Below are 20793 nucleotides of genomic sequence, written 5' to 3'. Positions count from 1 at the left end.
GTGTCCGACAGAATGGCTCTAATGTCTGTGCGGGGGAAGGGACGGTCAAGAATTTAGCAATTACTTTGCTGGCGTCGTACAAGAGGGAAAATACTCTGGATTAATAAACAACAAACAGGTTTTTGGTGGATCATTGTGATGGAATTTTTGGATTGGTTCCCAATAACCTATGAATACCAGACTTGATCATATTGCATGGAAGAAAGATAACGCTGCAGTTCTGAAATCTGGGAGTTTAGTCTGGATTTGGTGATCCTACTGCTGGTCATGTGACACCAGTTTGGAGGCCATTTGACAACCCCTTTAATTTTTTTTCTCTTCTTCCAGGTGAGTGGAGACAAGAACGAGGAGCAAGTGCTGAACGCCATTGAAGCTTACACGGAGCATCGTCCGGAGATAACCTCCCGTGCCATAAACCTTCTCTTTGACATTGCCCGCATAGAGAGGTGCAACCAGCACTTGCGCGCTCTGCAGGTACCCAAATAGTACAGAGGGGGGACTGGGAAATCGATTCAGATTCCCCAATATTGTATATATGAAGATGTATTGTTTCCTCTCTGTAGTTGGTTATCGCAGCTCTGAAGTGTCACAAGTATGATAAAACCATCCAGGTCACTGGCAGCGCGGCTCTCTTCTACCTGACCAACGCAGAATATCGCGGCGAGCAGAGCGTCCGGCTCCGGCGGCAGGTTATCCAAGTGGTGCTGAATGGCATGGAGTCCTACCAGGAGGTCACAGTAAGCCAGCTCTGATATTTATTACTTTTATTCTTTCAATTTATTTTTATTGGAACAAACTTCTTATAACAGATAATGCATATTACAAATAGTATGAAATGTAACATCACATAATACAGTGAGACGGTTGTGAGGAGCCGCCTGCTTGTCTGCACGGAGAAAAGGTTCTGTCCCAAAAGAAAATATCAGGTGTGAACAAGATGAGCTCAACAGCCCAACAATATGCAATATAGCAGGACTCTCCCCATACACCTGCAGACTGTCCACAAATGTTCCCAGATTCCAGGTTGAAAACAGACACAGATCTATCAGTTCCAGCCACCAGCCTTCAGTTATAAATGATTCTTTCTCCTTTTCCTAACGCTTACAAGCATTTGCTATTAGATCTTGCAGTGTTTCTTGTTTTCACAGCTTATTTCTATGGGAGATGTCACTTATTATGTGTAGTGATTGTCAGCATAGAAAAGGTAAACCAGGTGTACCAGCAAGTAGGGCCCCGCCTCTAGTGCACTGAGGACCTAATTTACATAACAATGTTATTTTCTCTGAAAATGGCAGATCGCTGGGAAACAGAAAAGATTTACATGGGAAGCGTATAATCTCTGGACATTGCTTGTGTTACTTGTCAAATCAATGGTCACTTTATGGGCACAATGGTGACAGGACTATGTATGACTTTGTCCTCTTTAGTAGACATCTTCTACAATGACAGGAAATACATAAAAAGTATTGAAAAATGTGGTTTTTCGTGTTTCCCCTCCTCTACACACATCGCCAGTCACATACACATTGTGGCCATAGAACCTTATATCGTACAATACAGTAACATGTGATTACTCCATAGCAGTCACCGAACCCTAATAAGTTCCATTATCTATGGCTTTCTCTAGGTGCAGAGGAATTGCTGTCTGACGTTGTGTAATTTTGGCATTCCCGAGGAGCTGGAGTTCCAGTATCAGAGAGTCAATGAGCTGCTGCTAAATATCCTCATCCCAACCCGGCAAGATGAGTCCATCCAGCGAATCGCCGTCCACCTCTGCAACGCCCTTGTGTGCCAGGTGGACAATGACCACAAGGAGGCGGTGGGGAAGATGGGCTTTGTCATGGTAAGGGTTAAACAGGGGAAGGAGAATTAATGTTCGGTTTTGTGCAGATCGGATGTTAAACCTTCTCCCACTCTCTTCATAGACTATGCTGAAACTGATTCAGAAGAAGCTGCAGGACAAAACCGTAAGTAACACTGCGACTGCCTGGCCCATGTTTTGGGTTCATCTACCAGATTATAGCACCTCATGTGACGTATGCCTGCAATGAGCAGGGCAGCGAGTTGTGTGGATTGCTTCTCCATCCATTCTCTATTGGACTGGAAGAGAACAACATGTTCCTGTTTATACCTAAGAGACAGGACCCCGTTTCCAGAATGACTGGAGTTCTCAGAGGTCGGACTCCCCATCTCTCAGGACTCTAACATACTTTCATGTTACTTTATGATGCAAGTGCTTTTATCATAATGATGGGCTCCTTTCTTTTGTCAGTGTGACCAGGTGATGGAGTTTTCCTGGAGCGCCCTCTGGAACATCACGGATGAGACTCCAGACAATTGCGAGATGTTCCTCAACTACGGGGGCATGAAGCTGTTTCTTGACTGCCTACGAGTAAGTCTTCCTTGCCACGTTACTCATCCTCAGCCGCAGCCTTCATTTCCATGGATACACATCACATGGCTGCTAGATCAGCCCCCATAGACTTCTATGGCTCCAGGTCATGGCGCGGTGACCACATGGTGCATCACCGCACCCCGAGCGTGTCTGGCGGGCACTCTTCTGCCTATGGAGGGTGGAGGGATGACAAGCGCTCACCTCTCCTTCTCCCAGCACTGTGTTGGCCTGGATTTCCCGGTCTGGAGCCCATGGTTGTGGGAATGCCCCCTTACCTCGTGTCCCTTTGCCATCCACAGGAATTTCCCGAGAAGCAAGAACTGCACCGTAACATGCTGGGACTTCTAGGAAACGTGGCCGAGGTCCGCGAGCTGCGCCCACAGCTGATGACCTCACAGTTTATCACAGTTTTTAGGTAATATGTTTTGCCTTTTCTCTTTATTTCCGCTTGTATCTTTCTCTAATGTTTTCTCTTTTTCTATTGTCAGCAATCTCCTGGAGAGCAAAGCTGATGGCATCGAAGTGTCGTACAATGCCTGCGGCGTGCTGTCTCACATCATGTTCGATGGTCCTGAGGATTGGTTCATCGTAGAACCCACGCGCCATGAGGTGGAGGAACGCATGTGGAGCGCCATTCAGAGCTGGGATATCAGCTCCAGAAGAAATATTAACTACCGGTCAGAGGAACTACTAACATCTGCCTAGTTCCCTTCTTGTAATTCACCCCCCTCCTCCCTTACTGTCTTGATCCGAGCTTTAGCACCACTCAGATCGGAGAATTCTGTACCGATTCATTTCCTAATGAGTATAGGAGCTTTAGAAGAAGCTAAAAGCCTTGTGCTGTGTACAGGATGATAACTGATGCCGAGACCCCTACAGATCGCGTGCAGCTGCCCATTAGTCATAGACTATAGGGCAGTACCTGGTTATCCTGTGTGTATATCCATAGCGGCTGTGCCTACCATTACACAGGGCACAGAGCCACCTGCACTGTGTTGTCTGGCTCATGCAGCTGATGGATGTGCGGACCAGGTGGTAGCCCCCCATTGGTCATATACTGATGGCCTGGTCTTTATACGTACATTTCTTACAACCCGGCCTATTACACCAGCAGAACTTCTATAGTTATGTTTCTTCTTTCTTTGTGTCTTTTTTTTTTTTAGGTCATTTGAGCCAATTCTCCGGCTATTGCCCCAGAGCGTTTCTCCTGTGAGCCAGCATTGGGCGACATGGGCGCTGTACAATCTTGTATCTGTATATGGTGAGCATCACATTAGGATCACATCACTATGTATATAATGGGATAATAGAAGTGGATTGCAGAAAACTGAGGGGCTGAGCCCTCTCCATAGCCGATGAGTCTTTGCTGCATATTGCAGACGGGTGTTATTCCGTGGATCACCGCTGGCGGCTTCAAAAAGATGGATGACGCCATCAGAGAGCAGCGATCGGTTGCCATGACAGCCTCGGGTCTTTCGAAGACCCGAGGCTATCTCGTTTTAACCATTTCATTACAATGTGCGATTTGCACATTGTAATGAATGAGGAGAAAAATCCCCATATTCTGCCATACTGTAGTATGCTATATGGTAGAATCAATCAGACAACCTAGGGTTAAAGTACCCTAGGGAGTCTGAAAAATAGAAAAAAGTTAAAAAAAAATATATTAAAAAAAAACTTAAAAATACAAATTACCCCCCCATTCCCTAGAACTGATATAAATATAAATAAACAGTAAAAATCATACACGTCCGAAAATGCCAGATTTTCACTACGTAACCCGTAACGGAAAATAGCGCCCAAATCTGGAAATGGCACTTTTTTGCCATTTTGAAAAATATAAAAAAAAATCAATAAAAGGTCGTACAGTCCTAAAAATGGCAACATTGAAAACGTCATCAAAAGTCGCAAAAAATGACACCACCCACAGCTCTGTACACCGAAGTATGAAAAAGTTATTAGCGCCAGAAGACGGCAAAATCCCCCCAAAAAATTTGTACAGGAGGTTTTAATTTTTGTAAATTTATGAAAACATTATAAAACCTCTATAAATGCGTGATCGCACCGACCCAAAGAATAAAGTAGACAGGTCATGCAACACAATTAGGAGGCGTTCTGGACTGTGCGCCGGATTTAACTTGCAAAGTCCGTCGCACGCCCTGTGTTAAAGGTGCACCACAAAAAAGTTGGTGAACTTGTGCAGGGAAGCGCCAGATTCATGAAGTTTCTGACATTCTTAGTAAATGTGCCCCATAATCTTGGTGATTACTTAGTGATATGAATGTGACCTGCAGAGGAGACAGTTACCCGGCCGGCAGTCACACATCAGAGAATAGAATAAAACCCATCCCGTTCTTATCATTCTCTATTTACTTTAACCTAGCGGACAAGTACTGCCCCCTGCTGATCAAAGAAGGAGGACTCCCCCTGCTGTTAGATGTGCTCAAAATGACCACTACACGCCAGGAAACCAAGGATATGGCAAGGTATTGTGCTTCACCACACCTCCCACCTCGGGCAGTAGTGGGCACAGACTGGCATTAGAAAAAGTTTGATCTGTATATTCAATATATATATATATATATATATATATATCTCCTATGTATCTATATATGTTCTATCTATCTATATATGATCTATCATCTCATCATCTATCTCATATCTGTCTGCCTCATGTCTACCCCATGTCTGCCTCATGTCTACCTCATGTCTACCCCATGTCTGCCTCATGTCTACCCCATGCCTGCCTCATGTCTACCCCATGCCTGCCTCATGTCTACCCCATGTCTGCCTCATGTCTACCCCATGCCTGCCTCATGTCTACCCCATGTCTGCCCCATGTCTACCTCATGTCTACCCCATGTCTGCCTCATGTCTACCCCATGTCTGCCCCATGTCTACCTCATGTCTACCCCATGTCTGCCTCATGTCTACCCCATGTCTACCCCATGTCTACCCCATGTCTGCCTCATGTCTGCCTCATGTCTGCCTCATGTCTGCCTCATGTCTGCCTCATGTCTGCCTCATGTCTACCCCATGCCTGCCTCATGTCTACCCCATGCCTGCCTCATGTCTACCCCATGTCTGCCCCATGTCTACCTCATGTCTACCCCATGCCTGCCTCATGTCTACCCCATGTCTGCCTCATGTCTACCCCATGTCTGCCTCATGTCTACCCCATGTCTGCCTCATGTCTACCCCATGTCTACCCCATGCCTGCCTCATGTCTACCCCATGCCTGCCTCATGTCTACCCCATGCCTGCCTCATGTCTACCCCATGTCTGCCCCATGTCTGCCTCATGTCTACCCCATGTCTGCCTCATGTCTACCCCATGTCTGCCTCATGTCTACCCCATGTCTGCCTCATGTCTGCCCCATGTCTGCCTCATGTCTACCCCATGTCTACCCCATGTCTGCCTCATGTCTGCCTCATGTCTACCCCATGCCTGCCTCATGTCTACCCCATGTCTGCCTCATGTCTACCCCATGTCTGCCCCATGTCTACCTCATGTCTACCCCATGTCTGCCTCATGTCTACCCCATGTCTACCCCATGTCTACCCCATGTCTGCCTCATGTCTGCCTCATGTCTGCCTCATGTCTGCCTCATGTCTGCCTCATGTCTGCCTCATGTCTACCCCATGCCTGCCTCATGTCTACCCCATGCCTGCCTCATGTCTACCCCATGTCTGCCCCATGTCTACCTCATGTCTACCCCATGCCTGCCTCATGTCTACCCCATGCCTGCCTCATGTCTACCCCATGCCTGCCTCATGTCTACCCCATGTCTGCCTCATGTCTACCCCATGTCTGCCTCATGTCTACCCCATGTCTGCCTCATGTCTACCCCATGTCTGCCTCATGTCTACCCCATGTCTGCCTCATGTCTACCCCATGTCTACCCCATGCCTGCCTCATGTCTACCCCATGCCTGCCTCATGTCTACCCCATGCCTGCCCCATGTCTACCCCATGTCTGCCCCATGTCTGCCTCATGTCTACCCCATGTCTGCCTCATGTCTACCCCATGTCTGCCTCATGTCTACCCCATGTCTGCCTCATGTCTGCCCCATGTCTGCCTCATGTCTACCCCATGTCTACCCCATGTCTGCCTCATGTCTGCCTCATGTCTACCCCATGCCTGCCTCATGTCTACCCCATGCCTGCCTCATGTCTACCCCATGCCTGCCTCATGTCTACCCCATGTCTGCCCCATGTCTACCTCATGTCTACCCCATGTCTGCCTCATGTCTACCCCATGCCTGCCTCATGTCTGCCTCATGTCTACCCCATGTCTGCCTCATGTCTGCCTCATGTCTACCCCATGTCTACCCCATGTCTGCCTCATGTCTACCCCATGTCTGCCTCATGTCTACCCCATGTCTACCCCATGTCTGCCTCATGTCTACCCCATGTCTGCCTCATGTCTACCTCATGTCTACCCCATGTCTGCCTCATGTCTACCCCATGCCTGCCTCATGTCTACCCCATGCCTGCCTCATGCCTGCCTCATGCCTGCCTCATGTCTGCCTCATGTCTACCCCATGCCTGCCTCATGTCTACCCCATGCCTGCCTCATGTCTACCCCATGTCTGCCTCATGTCTACCCCATGTCTGCCTCATGTCTACCCCATGTCTGCCTCATGTCTGCCTCATGTCTACCCCATGCCTGCCTCATGTCTACCCCATGCCTGCCTCATGTCTACCCCATGCCTGCCTCATGTCTACCTCATGTCTACCCCATGTCTGCCTCATGTCTACCCCATGTCTGCCTCATGTCTACCCCATGCCTGCCTCATGTCTACCCCATGTCTGCCTCATGTCTACCCCATGTCTACCCCATGCCTGCCTCATGTCTACCCCATGCCTGCCTCATGTCTACCTCATGTCTACCCCATGTCTGCCTCATGTCTACCCCATGTCTACCCCATGTCTACCCCATGTCTGCCTCATGTCTGCCTCATGTCTACCCCATGCCTGCCTCATGTCTACCCCATGCCTGCCTCATGTCTGCCCCATGTCTACCTCATGTCTACCCCATGTCTGCCTCATGTCTACCCCATGCCTGCCTCATGTCTGCCTCATGTCTACCCCATGTCTGCCTCATGTCTACCCCATGTCTGCCTCATGTCTACCCCATGTCTACCCCATGTCTGCCTCATGTCTACCCCATGTCTGCCTCATGTCTACCCCATGTCTGCCTCATGTCTACCCCATGCCTGCCTCATGTCTGCCTCATGTCTACCCCATGTCTGCCTCATGTCTACCCCATGTCTGCCTCATGTCTACCCCATGTCTACCCCATGTCTGCCTCATGTCTACCCCATGTCTGCCTCATGTCTACCCCATGTCTGCCTCATGTCTACCCCATGTCTACCCCATGTCTGCCTCATGTCTACCCCATGTCTGCCTCATGTCTATGTCATGTCTGCCTCATGTCTATGTCATGTCTGCCTCATGTCTATGTCATGTCTGCCTCATGTCTGCCTCATGTCTACCCCATGTCTGCCTCATGTCTACCCCATGTCTGCCTCATGTCTACCCCATGTCTGCCTCATGTCTACCTCATGTCTACCCCATGTCTGCCTCATGTCTACCCCATGTCTGCCTCATGTCTATGTCATGTCTGCCTCATGTCTGCCCCATGTCTACCTCATGTCTACCTCATGTCTACCCCATGTCTGCCTCATGTCTACCCCATGCCTGCCTCATGTCTACCCCATGCCTGCCTCATGTCTGCCTCATGTCTACCCCATGTCTGCCTCATGTCTACCCCATGCCTGCCTCATGTCTACCCCATGCCTGCCTCATGCCTACCCCATGTCTGCCTCATGTCTACCCCATGTCTGCCTCATGTCTACCCCATGTCTGCCTCATGTCTACCCCATGCCTGCCTCATGTCTACCCCATGTCTGCCTCATGTCTACCCCATGCCTGCCTCATGTCTACCCCATGTCTACCCCATGTCTGCCCCATGTCTGCCTCATGTCTACCCCATGTCTGCCTCATGTCTACCCCATGCCTGCCTCATGTCTACCCCATGCCTGCCTCATGTCTACCCCATGTCTGCCTCATGTCTACCCCATGTCTGCCTCATGTCTACCCCATGTCTACCCCATGTCTGCCTCATGTCTACCCCATGTCTACCCCATGTCTGCCTCATGTCTGCCTCATGTCTACCCCATGCCTGCCTCATGTCTACCCCATGTCTGCCTCATGTCTACCCCATGTCTACCCCATGTCTACCCCATGTCTACCCCATGTCTACCCCATGTCTACCCCATGTCTACCCCATGTCTGCCTCATGTCTACCCCATGTCTACCCCATGTCTGCCTCATGTCTGCCTCATGTCTACGTCATGTCTGCCTCATGCCTATGTCATGTCTGCCTCATGCCTATGTCATGTCTGCCTCATGCCTATGTCATGTCTGCCTCATGCCTATGTCATGTCTGCCTCATGTCTTTGTCATGTCTGCCTCATGTCTATGTCATGTCTGCCTCATGTCTATGTCATGTCTGCCTCATGTCTATGTCATGTCTGCCTCATGCCTATGTCATGTCTGCCTCATGTCTATGTCATGTCTACCCCATGTCTACCCCATGTCTGCCTCATGTCTGCCTCATGTCTACGTCATGTCTGCCTCATGCCTATGTCATGTCTGCCTCATGCCTATGTCATGTCTGCCTCATGCCTATGTCATGTCTGCCTCATGCCTATGTCATGTCTGCCTCATGCCTATGTCATGTCTGCCTCATGCCTATGTCATGTCTGCCTCATGCCTATGTCATGTCTGCCTCATGCCTATGTCATGTCTGCCTCATGCCTATGTCATGTCTGCCTCATGCCTATGTCATGTCTGCCTCATGCCTATGTCATGTCTGCCTCATGTCTATGTCATGTCTGCCTCATGTCTATGTCATGTCTGCCTCATGCCTATGTCATGTCTGCCTCATGCCTATGTCATGTCTGCCTCATGCCTATGTCATGTCTGCCTCATGTCTATGTCATGTCTGCCTCATGTCTATGTCATGTCTGCCTCATGTCTATGTCATGTCTGCCTCATGTCTATGTCATGTCTGCCTCATGTCTATGTCATGTCTGCCTCATGTCTATGTCATGTCTGCCTCATGTCTATGTCATGTCTGCCTCATGTCTATGTCATGTCTGCCTCATGTCTATGTCATGTCTGCCTCATGTCTATGTCATGTCTGCCTCATGCCTATGTCATGTCTGCCTCATGCCTATGTCATGTCTGCCTCATGTCTATGTCATGTCTGCCTCATGCCTATGTCATGTCTGCCTCATGCCTATGTCATGTCTGCCTCATGCCTATGTCATGTCTGCCTCATGCCTATGTCATGTCTGCCTCATGCCTATGTCATGTCTGCCTCATGCCTATGTCATGTCTGCCTCATGCCTATGTCATGTCTGCCTCATGTCTATGTCATGTCTGCCTCATGTCTATGTCATGTCTGCCTCATGCCTATGTCATGTCTACCTCATGTCTGCCTCATGTCTATGTCATGTCTGCCTCATGCCTATGTCATGTCTACCCCATGTCTGCCTCATGCCTATGTCATGTCTGCCTCATGCCTATGTCATGTCTGCCTCATGTCTATGTCATGTCTGCCCCATGTCTATGTCATGTCTACCTCATGTCTGCCTCATGTCTATGTCATGTCTGCCTCGTGTCTATCTCTCTATGTATTTATCTGTCTCGTGTCTGTCTCTCTATGTATTTATCTGTCTCGTGTCTCTCTCTCTCTCTCTCTATGTATTTATCTGTCTCTCTCTCTCTCTATGTATTTATCTGTCTCATGTCTCTCTCTCTCTCTCTCTATGTATTTATCTGTCTCATGTCTCTCTCTCTCTCTCTCTATGTATTTATCTGTCTCATGTCTGTCTGTCTCTCTCTCTATGTATTTATCTGTCTCATGTCTCTCTCTCTCTCTCTCTCTCTATGTATTTATCTGTCTCATGTCTGTCTCTCTCTCTCTCTCTCTCTATGTATTTATCTGTCTCATGTCTCTCTCTCTCTCTCTCTATGTATTTATCTGTCTCATGTCTCTCTCTCTCTCTCTCTCTCTCTCTCTATGTATTTATATGTCTCATGTCTGTCTCTCTCTCTCTCTCTCTCTATGTATTTATATGTCTCATGTCTCTCTCTCTCTCTCTCTCTCTCTCTCTATGTATTTATATGTCTCATGTCTGTCTGTCTCTCTCTCTCTATGTATTTATCTGTCTCATGTCTGTCTGTCTCTCTCTCTCTCTATGTATTTATATGTCTCATGTCTGTCTCTCTCTCTCTCTCTCTCTCTCTCTATGTATTTATATGTCTCATGTCTCTCTCTCTCTCTCTCTATGTATTTATATGTCTCATGTCTGTCTGTCTCTCTCTCTATGTATTTATGTCTCATGTCTGTCTGTCTGTCTGTCTGTCTGTCTCTCTCTCTCTCTCTCTCTCTATGTATTTATGTCTCATGTCTGTCTGTCTGTCTCTCTCTCTCTCTCTCTCTCTATGTATTTATGTCTCATGTCTGTCTGTCTGTCTGTCTGTCTGTCTGTCTGTCTGTCTCTCTCTCTCTCTCTCTCTCTATGTATTTATGTCTCATGTCTATCTGTTTGTATTTCCAGGAAGGTGATTGAACATTGCAGTAGTTATAATGAAGAGAGCATGGACACATTACTATAAGGGAGACACCTGGATGTGCTGTGCCCTTCTCCACAGAGAACACTTGTATCCAGGTCTCACACAGGGGGGATCCTTGTGCGCACCCTGTACCACCAGGCACCAGAAAGAACTTACTTTGCACAGAAACTATTGGTATTGGTGTTTTATTCTATGATTTTGGTTGTGGTTCCTAGAGAGAGTGACCGCAGCAACCAGGTAAGCGCGACTGTACCCCACGGACGGGCTCCTGGCACCTTACTGATGGATGGTGTGTGACTACAGATGAGTGACTGATGAGTCCGATGTCTTTCTGGTTGTCAACAACCCTTTCCAATGGGCAAAGTTCACCCACCTAAAGCTTGGCAAGTTTTATACCTAACTACATGACGCCATTGCGTGTACGTGAAACCATCACTCACACTACACAAGTGATGTCTGTAGTCCATACATTCAACCACTGTCTCTCTAGCGCCACCTATAGGCGATTATTCATGAGATATCATCAACTTGAACATTTTTTGGGAAGTTGTTCATGGCATGGACTTTACTCTCATATCCAATTGATGGTACAAGTGCTGTACGAGAAGCCTGAAGAGAAGATTATACAAAAGAGCAGTGATCCCTCCGCAGGGCACCGTGTACTGGTCCCAGCCCAGGCCAAATTCAACATAAGCTTGAACGTTACCACTCACCGGAGTCTGTCCTGGAATTTTATTAGTTTTCTTACTTTCATTTTAGTAATTTCCGATATTGCCATGTGACCGCGTCAGAATCATGTGCCCTCTCCTAATTTAGGCTTCCGTGTATTACTTGTATTGGAATTATGGTACTCCAAGGGTGCGGTGTCCTGACAGCACAAATGATGGGAGTAGTAGTCCAGGGTTAGAACAAAGCTCCATTATTTTATTCTTAAAGAAGCGGGATGAGGGATGAACTGTAATACCAGACACTGCCTAGGGGAAAGTGTGGCGCTGTTTTGTCAGAAATCAAACCACATCTAAAAAAAAGTTGTGCAACAATGGACACGTATCTTTCCACAGGTTAAGCTATAAATCTGATCTATGGGGTTTATGGGACTGTCCCAAAAGTCTCATAGAAGTTAATAGAGTGTAGGTTGAACATGTCAGTCTACTGCATATGGGGGATTTATCATTGTAGGACCCCCTGCCATCAGACAATTACCCCCTATCCCAGCACAGCTCAATCCCATTCAAGTCAAGGTGTTTGACCTGCAATTCCAAGTACAGCCACTGTACAGTGTTTGGCGCTGTGCTTGGTAAGTAGTGAAGAGACTGTAGCACTCTGCCATTTGCTGCAGTGTATGAGAGGGGGTGCTGAGTATAGGACCCCACTCATATATCAATGCCCTAAGGACTGTCCATCAGCAGTGGAGACCTAGAGAACGCTCAGTGCTGCCCCCTATATGAGGTCCATGTATACAGCATCCTGGATGTATAATACAAGGGGAAATTCTGAGATTGTAATTTTTAGGGTAATAATTCAAGGTTTCTGTGCCAAAACAACCTTGGTCTGGGAATTCATCATCTATAGGGATGGGGCTTCCCTGTATATACACATGAGAATCATAGGGTCACTCTCCCCCCACCTGCAGGGTACATGGCCTCCTGGCTTGAGGATATGTTGGGTCCCTGTGCCTAGGACTGACAGTAGGGGGCAGCGTGGTGACATCTTATACAGGTGTTATTATGGTTCCCTAATGTATTGATGTATTGGGTCCAACCTCCATTAAATAAGACATAGCGCCTCACTTGGCCATAGGCTAATACTGCAGCTCATATCCATTACTTTGAATGTTGCAATGCCAGACTTAGCCAGTGGACAGGTGAGGCGCTATAACTGGTGTGCAGAACGTCACGCAGATCTACCTATAATATATCACCATGTGACTTCCAATACACATGGCTGATACATCTTGTATGTACTTAAAGGGACTGTACCCCCACTACACTCTCACACATTGCCAACACTAATCCTTCCGCTCCTATTGGTTGAGTTTTGGCAGCATCCGTTATTTTTCGGCATCGGGGTGAAGTTTCGTGACTATGGCTGACAAGACCTAAAAACTATCGCGTTCCACCTTGAGCAATAGAACCTGGATCCTGGAATTATCCGTATTTTTTTTGTACGTCTGTGTCTTCCGAGGACCAGGAATAGTAAGTGACCAGGGACTTGAGTTGTTCATGTCTCTGCTCTGCCTGCGGATGGCGCTGGGGAGCAGCAGCTGCTCTTTTTGTATTACCAATTCCTATTGGACTTTCTATAGCCATAGATATTCGGGTGCTTGCCACAGGGTCACCGCGGGCCTCCTGGACGCCTATAGTCTCACCTCCTAGAAGTTTAGGGATCGGTCCGCCACACTCCGCCACTTCCTCGATTGATTCAGTTTTTAGTAGATTTCTAGTCACTGTCCTCCAGAGCAGCAGCTGATGAATATGTCTGTACTAGGTCTCATTACCACCAGCAGGGGGCGCATGGTGAACAAAGGGGGTAATAGTACGGCCCGGGGTAAGTTAGTGGTGCATCGTGTTTTGTAAAAGCCTCATTTGATGACCTGAAACAATAAAGTCCCTTGTAAAACGGAGCGCGTCGTGTGTGTCCTGTTATCTCTGTGTCCAGGGGGTAGAAACAGCGCCACATCTATCTGTGGGTGGGGCTGGTATTGCACCTCAGATCTACTCAGTTCAATGGGACCTGCAATACCAGATTAAACCTGTAGATGTGGGTGGCGCTGGTGTAGCAGGAAAGCGGTTTTCCTTGAAATTGCTCTTATTGTCTGATCCCTATTAAAGGAAAAAATCCACTTTGACATTGAGGCAAAATTTTCAGCTTTTTTTTTTCAAAATTCAAGAACTACAGGTAATTATCCAAATGACTACTGGGTCCTAGTGCTAGAAGCTTTTTGCAATGGATCCTGGGTAACTGAAGGGACCTAACACAAAGGAAGTGTAGCAGTGGTGTCTGCTGCAGTTTGTCCGTATTACCCACATCTGACCTCTGACCCCTTCTCCTGACTCCTCCCAGGAATAATGACTCCGCCCCTGCCCCTTGTTAATTTATCACTCTGCTTACACTGACCTCATCTCTTCAATAATATTTAAGATTTACCTTCCAGATACTCTTCAGATTCATTTTAATACATCCTTAGAGCTCACTTTTTCTGATACAGAATCTCCCACATATCTCCTGCACAATCATAGACTGTATTTATAAGTCTGGTCACCACTAGGGGGAGCTCAGAAACATAAAGCATCAGTTTGAAGTTAGCTCCCCCTAGTGGTGGCGGTGGGCAGCCAGAATTTATCTGTGCAAGACTGTGGAGCTTTGTATGAGAAAAATTGGATATTTTTAAGGATTTAAGAGGAAATGTATCGGCATAGGAGGGATTTAGCGATATGATTGTATGACTAGCGCCCCCTATAGTCTGACTATTGGTGATATCATGATCACAGGGCGGGATGGTGATCACTTCTTGCTTTGACCACAGGGAGGAGATGAAGGTTCTCCAGAAATCTTCACAGGGAAGAAATGCATTGAATAATTTTAGGCTTGTCCACTTGGGAGGAGACAAGACGTCCCTCTCTTCCACCTCCACCCGCTGCATGGATTCCAGACATTCCTGGCCAGCGTGGAGCGCCCCCCAGCCTGGCACCTCCACGCCTCCCCCACACCTGCTGCACTCCAGAGAGGTGAGTGGAGACTTATTACTTCTCAGGCAGCAGTGAGCTCCAGGATCCTTCCAGTACTCACCCTCTGCCATATTATCTAGAAGGATCTGTGGATACAGGATAACACAGACTGCACTTTCTAGGAATATAAGATTCACACTTGCTGCTGCAGAACCTTTTTTTAAAGAGCACTTCATCATTTGTATATCAATGATTGATAGATATACCCATTGGACCTTTTTGTAAGTAGGTCTGCTGCAGCCAAGGTGTGTACGGTGAGGTTCTGCTGCAGGCGAGGTGTGTACGGTGAGGTTCTACTGCAGGCGAGGTGTGTACGGTGAGGTTCTGCTGCAGGCGAGGTGTGTACGGTGAGGTTCTGCTGCAGCCGAGGTGTGCAGGGTGAGGTTCTGCTGCAGCCGAGGTGTGCACGGTGAGGTTCTGATGCAGCCGAGGTGTGCACGGTGAGGTTCTGATGCAGCCGAGGTGTGCTGGGTGAGGTTCTGATGCAGCCGAGGTGTGCACGGTGAGGTTCTGCGGCAGCCGAGGTGTGCACGGTGAGGTTCTGATGCAGCCGAGGTGTGCACGGTGAGGTTCTGCGGCAGCCGAGGTGTGCACGGTGAGGTTCTGCGGCAGCCGAGGTGTGCACGGTGAGGTTCTGCGGCAGCCGAGGTGTGCACGGTGAGGTTCTGCGGCAGCCGAGGTGTGCACGGTGAGGTTCTGCGGCAGCCGAGGTGTGCACGGTGAGGTTCTGCGGCAGCCGAGGTGTGCACGGTGAGGTTCTGCGGCAGCCGAGGTGTGCACGGTGAGGTGTGCACGGTGAGGTTCTGCGGCAGCCGAGGTGTGCACATGGTGGCCTCCTATTTGTCATATCTGGGCTCTAGCTGTGATATCGCACGTGACATGTGGACGCGTGTGGTGCTGCATGTGACAGGAAGCCGCCATGTCTTCCTAATTCCAGACAATCCCTTTAAAATGGTTTTCTGGCTCATCAGTCCTGATTTTTAAAAATTTTTTTTTTTAATTCAAAACAATATAATGGAAATATCCATCGGGGCCCCCGCAGGTGGCGCTGTCATACAGGTCAGAGGGTCGGGGGTTATGGTGGCTGGATCTGTTATGAGGCTTCATATGGGGGCACTGGATGTCAGGGGTATAAGGGCTGCAGGGGCTGGGCTTGTGGTGCACTAGGGGCGTGGCTGGGCTTGTGGCGCACTAGAGGCGTGGCTTGTAGGGAGGTGTTTGTTATGTGGCCCCTCTACACACATATATCACGTGATAACTGCGCAGTTCCATGGAGGACGCGTCCCTCAGCAGCCATTGGTCAGTGTACATGTGTCCCTCAACTTCCTATCGCAGCTAACCAATCAGGATGCCTAAGCTGTAGATCCGCCTCCGTGGCCGTTTCCATGGTGACGCTTCCGCGTTCCACCGCCTGCTCGCAGCTTCCGGGCTGTGATGGAGCGCGGGTGCGCGGGGTCTTAGCGCCGCCATGTTCCATAGTGTGTGGGGTTCCGGGTGCGGGATCAGGACGGTGCACTCTCTGCTGACGTGCGGGGTGACCCTGGTGCTGCTGCTGCATGACACGGGCAAGTATCCGGGGCTCTAGCACGGTTGACACGTGCCCTGCTACGGAGCCTGGGAAAGCTGGGTTCGTGCAGTAGTGTCACCGAGCTTTCCCTGACTTGTTATGTTACCTGCATATATTGTGATGCTCTGTAACATTTCAGTAGCCTGGGAGAGGTGGGTGGGTGACAATTGACTGTCTCACCTCCTGTGAGGTTGTCACCCAGCTTTCCCAGACATTTGATGCTGTATCTCCTCAGTATACAGAAGTCTGGTCCCAGTCTCCTCAGTAGGGATTCCTCTTATACTGATTTTGCATGTGGCTTTGGTGCAATGTATCAGTGTACTGTGTCGCTGCTGGGGATTGCACCCACAAACTTATTGCAGGGGTGCACACAGACCCCTTGGTTGCTGTTTCATAGCTCTGTTATTTTTAACCCTCTCATCTCCTCTTAGATCTCTATCCCCAGGAGAAGGTCGGGATCCGGCTGCATCCCCTTGTGTTTGTACTGGCGGTCATGGCCTCCACGGCGCTGTATTATGGGGTGTCACTCATGGACCCCGGCTATGTCCTGACCGACTGCGAGGAGAAGGTGACATGATATATGGGGGTACGTGTGACGACGTGTGGGTGCAGGCTGATAACAGCAATGTCTCTCCTCAGCCTCATCTCATCCCCATGAAAGAAGATCAGGAGACCCCAGCGCAGACCCCCGGAGCCGTGCGGATGAGGCGCTGTGGATACTGCCTGCTAAAGGTGAGGGGCCCCCAAGAAAATAATTCATTCAAGGAGTTAATATTATATAATAAGCTCAATAATCTCTTGTCATCCCATAGCAGCCAATGAGGGCGCGACACTGCAAGTCCTGCCAGCGCTGTGTGCGGAGATACGACCATCACTGCCCCTGGATAGAGAACTGTGTGGGAGAGAAGAACCATCGCGTCTTCATCCTCTACCTGGCGCTGCAGGGGCTGGTGCTGCTCTGGGCGCTCCGCATCGCATGGTATGGGACAGCACATAGTATATATTTCAGGCTGTAAGACACTTAATAGTAAGAAGAAAAAAAAACAACTTCCTGTTATAATCCACAATCAGGGTAAGCCAAACCTCCAACTCTGCCTCCTCAATTTCCCAAATATCAACTCCACCAAAATGGTCACCGACTCCACAGTCCAGTTTTCCTGGTCACTCTAGCAGCACCTGACATAAATGCAGGAGTAACAGTTCTCCTTACACAGAGTTTACCAATTATGGGTGCGGTCACATGGTGCGTTCCTGGTCCGTTTTTAAACGGACTGAAAACGCATTCAATTTTTTTTGTCCGTTTAAAAACGGAGCGTGTGACTGCACCCTAAGCCCTTGCAGGTGTGTGGAGACTTATAGCCATCGATGCTCCAATTCTTGGAAAAAAAATTATGCAAATAAGTTTTCCAAGATCGGACAAGGTAAACTTTTTTTCTTATCTCGGGAAAATGTATTATTCTTGTATTATTGAGTCGTTTGTTGAGTCGGTCCATTTTATCTGGACTCCGACCCCACAGCTTTTAGCTTACTCTAAGGATACATTCACATGATGTATATATGGCCTGCATATATATACATCCCCCATACACTTGTATGGCCTCACACCACCACACGGGAGCGGTACGTAGCTTGTGCGCTGTGTATTCCTATGGAGAGGGGCAGTGGTGAGCAGTGCTCATCCCCTGCAACGATGTATGCCCGCCGTGCTATGGTACAGTGGGCATACATCGTGTGAATGTAGCCTAAGAGTAAGAAAAATAGAGGAGTGTGTTCCTGTAAGTGAATCTATGTTGCATACCTGAGTGAATGGATGTAGCAGAGCTGTGTGTGAATGAATGGATTCAGAGCTGTACATGCTATTCTTGTGTGTGGAAAAACAGGGAATTTTTAATTGGGTGTTAATAAGTTTTTCCTTTTTTTTAATGATTAAATCTTGGTACATATTATAGTCTGAAAAATACGGTAAATGTATGGAGGAGGCCACCATGGTATGTCAGGGAAGTTACTATGCAGCCAGTGGTAGGTATTATCCCCGGAGATACGTGTGGTCACACCTTGGTGTATGTTATTAGTAGCAGAATGGATTTTTATTTCAGGACTGTAGCTCACACTGCGGTGCTTATCTCTCTGCAATGGACTACCCCCATCCCCTGAGTGACTGTTGTAACCACAAGCATATAAGTCTTACTCTGAGTGGAAGGGCAGCTTAATTCAAAGACCGCAGCAGTGTGAGGACACACTCCCAGAGCACTTGGTGAAAATAAATCCATATTTCACAGTCCTGCTGCTACTGACTACATACAAAGGTACAAATCTCCAGGGATAATACGTAACACTGGCTGCATTTTTAGAACTCCCCTTAGGTGTCTGGCTGGTGGGATCTCCAGGATCAGCAGTATAGGGATACCTTCTTATTGGAGTGGCAGATGATGAGGGTTGTCTCTAGGATCCTACGGGATGACTAATGTACTTGGCAGCCAAGTAGAGATGGATGGAGCAGGGACCTGCTCTCCAATTAAACAGGAATCCCCTTCTCGTAGTAACACCCCCACCTATCAGTCAGTACGGACCCTTTGGACTGGAAAATGGTGTTGGATCTAATTTATATTCTTTCGCCCCAGAGGGCGATGACTACCTACCAATGACTGTGTATGCAGGAAGCTCCCCCTAGTGGCTGGCACTGCCCGCTCCTACCAGCTCTGTACAATCCTGGATAACATCGATATGTTTCTCCAGGTCTGGATTCCGCGCTGCAGTCACCTGGAGTGAGTGGTTTCGCACCAATGTCTTCCTCCTTGCTGCCCTGGTGGTGATCGGGGTCTTCACGGTGGTGGTGGTCCTTCTGCTGGTCAGTCACCTGTACCTCATCTCCTGTAACGTCACCACCTGGGAGTTCATGTCCCACCACCGCATCTCTTACCTGCGCCAGTGCGACTACGACACTAACCCCTTTGATAGGGGCGTCATCAGGAACCTGTGGAGCTTCTTCTGTACGTGGGGTAACGTTGTCTGGGAGCGGGTTTACTACAGAGACGTCCTGAGTACTGTGTGAGGCTGGAACAGAAGAGACTTGTCCTCCTTAAAGGGGAGGTTACAGAGGACACTGCTCTTGGTGCTACACTTGTCCAGCATAACCGGTGGGGCTCACATCTAGTAGTGACCATGATGACTCTCTGGACACAATGAGCTCCAAAATCTTAAAGGGATAGTCCTGTAATCATTTATGGCCACATATCCTTAGGAAAGAAGAAGTGGTTCTGACAGCCAACATAACCAGGAACAGCACCTATAAAACGTCAGTGATGTAGCACCATGGTTTCTTCCTTCCATACACTGTATAGTGGCTGTGCCTGGTATTGCAGCTCCTACCCATTCACTTTATAGGATTGAGCAGTAACCAGGCCGTGCAGTGTTGGACATCACAGACATGAATTGGAAACTGCACTTTTATCGTGGGGCAAAAATATCGTACTCACCAAATCGCCACATAACCGATGATTCTACATGCAAATCAGTGTTAGGCTACATTCACACACAAGTATGGGGAACGTATATACGGCCGATATATACGTCCCCCATACACTTCTATGGGCTCAAGGCACCGTACCGCTCCGTAGCCCGGGAAAAGATAGGACATGTCCTATCTTTTCCCATGTTACGGCGCCGTGCGCCATATGTTCCTATGGAGAGGGGCGGGGGTGAGCAGCCAGCGCTCACCCCCTCCTCCTCTCCCCGCCGTGCTACGGCACATGGAGCCTTAATGACAGACTTGTATACTAGTCATGGTAAGTATTTAGAGGGCATGTCCACTTTTGCAGGCTGTGTATAAAAATCTACGCTTCTGTGTATACAGCTCCAATGCAGACTGATGAGTTTCTATAGTTATGTGATGGAGGCCTCTCTGAGGAAATAGGGGAAGGAAAGGATTGCAGATCTGACTACACAAACGCTGTAGTCTGTTGCTGTGGAGATTGAGGTCTGCATAGAAGCTGCATACACTAATAGATTCTGCTAAAGTTCTTTTCTTCTTCATGCATTGAGGGAATACAAATCTGGGTTTGCAAAGGGGGGGGGGGGACCCTTTAACTTGTTAGGCAAACCAGGGGGAATTTGGATGGGAAATAGTCTGTATATCCAGAGGCTGATGATATCACATGCACTACTGAAAGGCTGCTCATGGTCCGGGAGACCTCCTCCCATGTCACATACTGGATAAACACTGTGGGATCCCCTATATTCCTTCCTGCTTTGCTGTCTCGATGTCAGATATTTGCACTGATTTTTCTACGTTTTATAAAGCCATTGCTGATCTAATAAAAAGTTATCAATGCTGACGTGTTATACCGTGAATACACAATCCCCTCCATCACTGCTTCTCCTCATTCAAGTAAATTACCTGTAATGTCATGCCCAGCCATGGAGAGGCGCTAGTTATGGAAGAAGGAAGCGGCC

At 48.4% G+C, this 20793-nt stretch overlaps 2 protein-coding genes across 5 annotated transcripts in view; both read left to right on the top strand.

Moving 5' to 3' along the window:
- ZER1 (zyg-11 related cell cycle regulator) overlaps nt 1-13669 on the top strand; it is a 32972-nt gene extending 19303 nt beyond the window's left edge. For both annotated transcript variants that reach the window (XM_072124613.1, XM_072124612.1), the window contains exons 7-16: nt 328-474; nt 564-737; nt 1628-1843; nt 1926-1967; nt 2273-2392; nt 2695-2810; nt 2884-3072; nt 3559-3656; nt 4779-4881; nt 11031-13669. In XM_072124613.1, coding sequence (XP_071980714.1) covers nt 328-474; nt 564-737; nt 1628-1843; nt 1926-1967; nt 2273-2392; nt 2695-2810; nt 2884-3072; nt 3559-3656; nt 4779-4881; nt 11031-11088 — 1263 coding nt within the window. In that variant the 3' untranslated portion in view covers nt 11089-13669. The remainder of the gene's footprint in view (nt 1-327; nt 475-563; nt 738-1627; nt 1844-1925; nt 1968-2272; nt 2393-2694; nt 2811-2883; nt 3073-3558; nt 3657-4778; nt 4882-11030) is intronic.
- Nucleotides 13670-14332: 663 nt separating this feature from the next.
- ZDHHC12 (zDHHC palmitoyltransferase 12) lies at nt 14333-20671 on the top strand. Of its 3 annotated transcripts, none has more exons than XM_072124616.1 (5): nt 14333-14774; nt 16773-16909; nt 16981-17073; nt 17154-17320; nt 19078-20671. In XM_072124616.1, exons 2-5 carry the CDS (start codon nt 16835-16837, stop codon nt 19391-19393), a joined length of 651 nt encoding a protein of 216 aa, XP_071980717.1. In that variant the 5' UTR covers nt 14333-14774; nt 16773-16834; the 3' UTR covers nt 19394-20671. The 3 variants fall into 3 exon arrangements, with proteins under 3 accessions (XP_071980717.1, XP_071980716.1, XP_071980715.1); XM_072124615.1 differs by lacking the exon at nt 14333-14774 and adding an exon at nt 16103-16339 and having other exon boundaries at nt 17157-17320; XM_072124614.1 differs by lacking the exon at nt 14333-14774 and adding an exon at nt 16112-16339.
- The last annotated feature ends 122 nt before the right edge of the window (nt 20672-20793 follow it).

Source organism: Engystomops pustulosus, chromosome 9, assembly GCF_040894005.1.
Source record: "Engystomops pustulosus chromosome 9, aEngPut4.maternal, whole genome shotgun sequence".
Classification (NCBI taxonomy): domain Eukaryota; kingdom Metazoa; phylum Chordata; class Amphibia; order Anura; family Leptodactylidae; genus Engystomops; species Engystomops pustulosus.
This window is presented reverse-complemented; position numbering and strand designations above follow the sequence as displayed.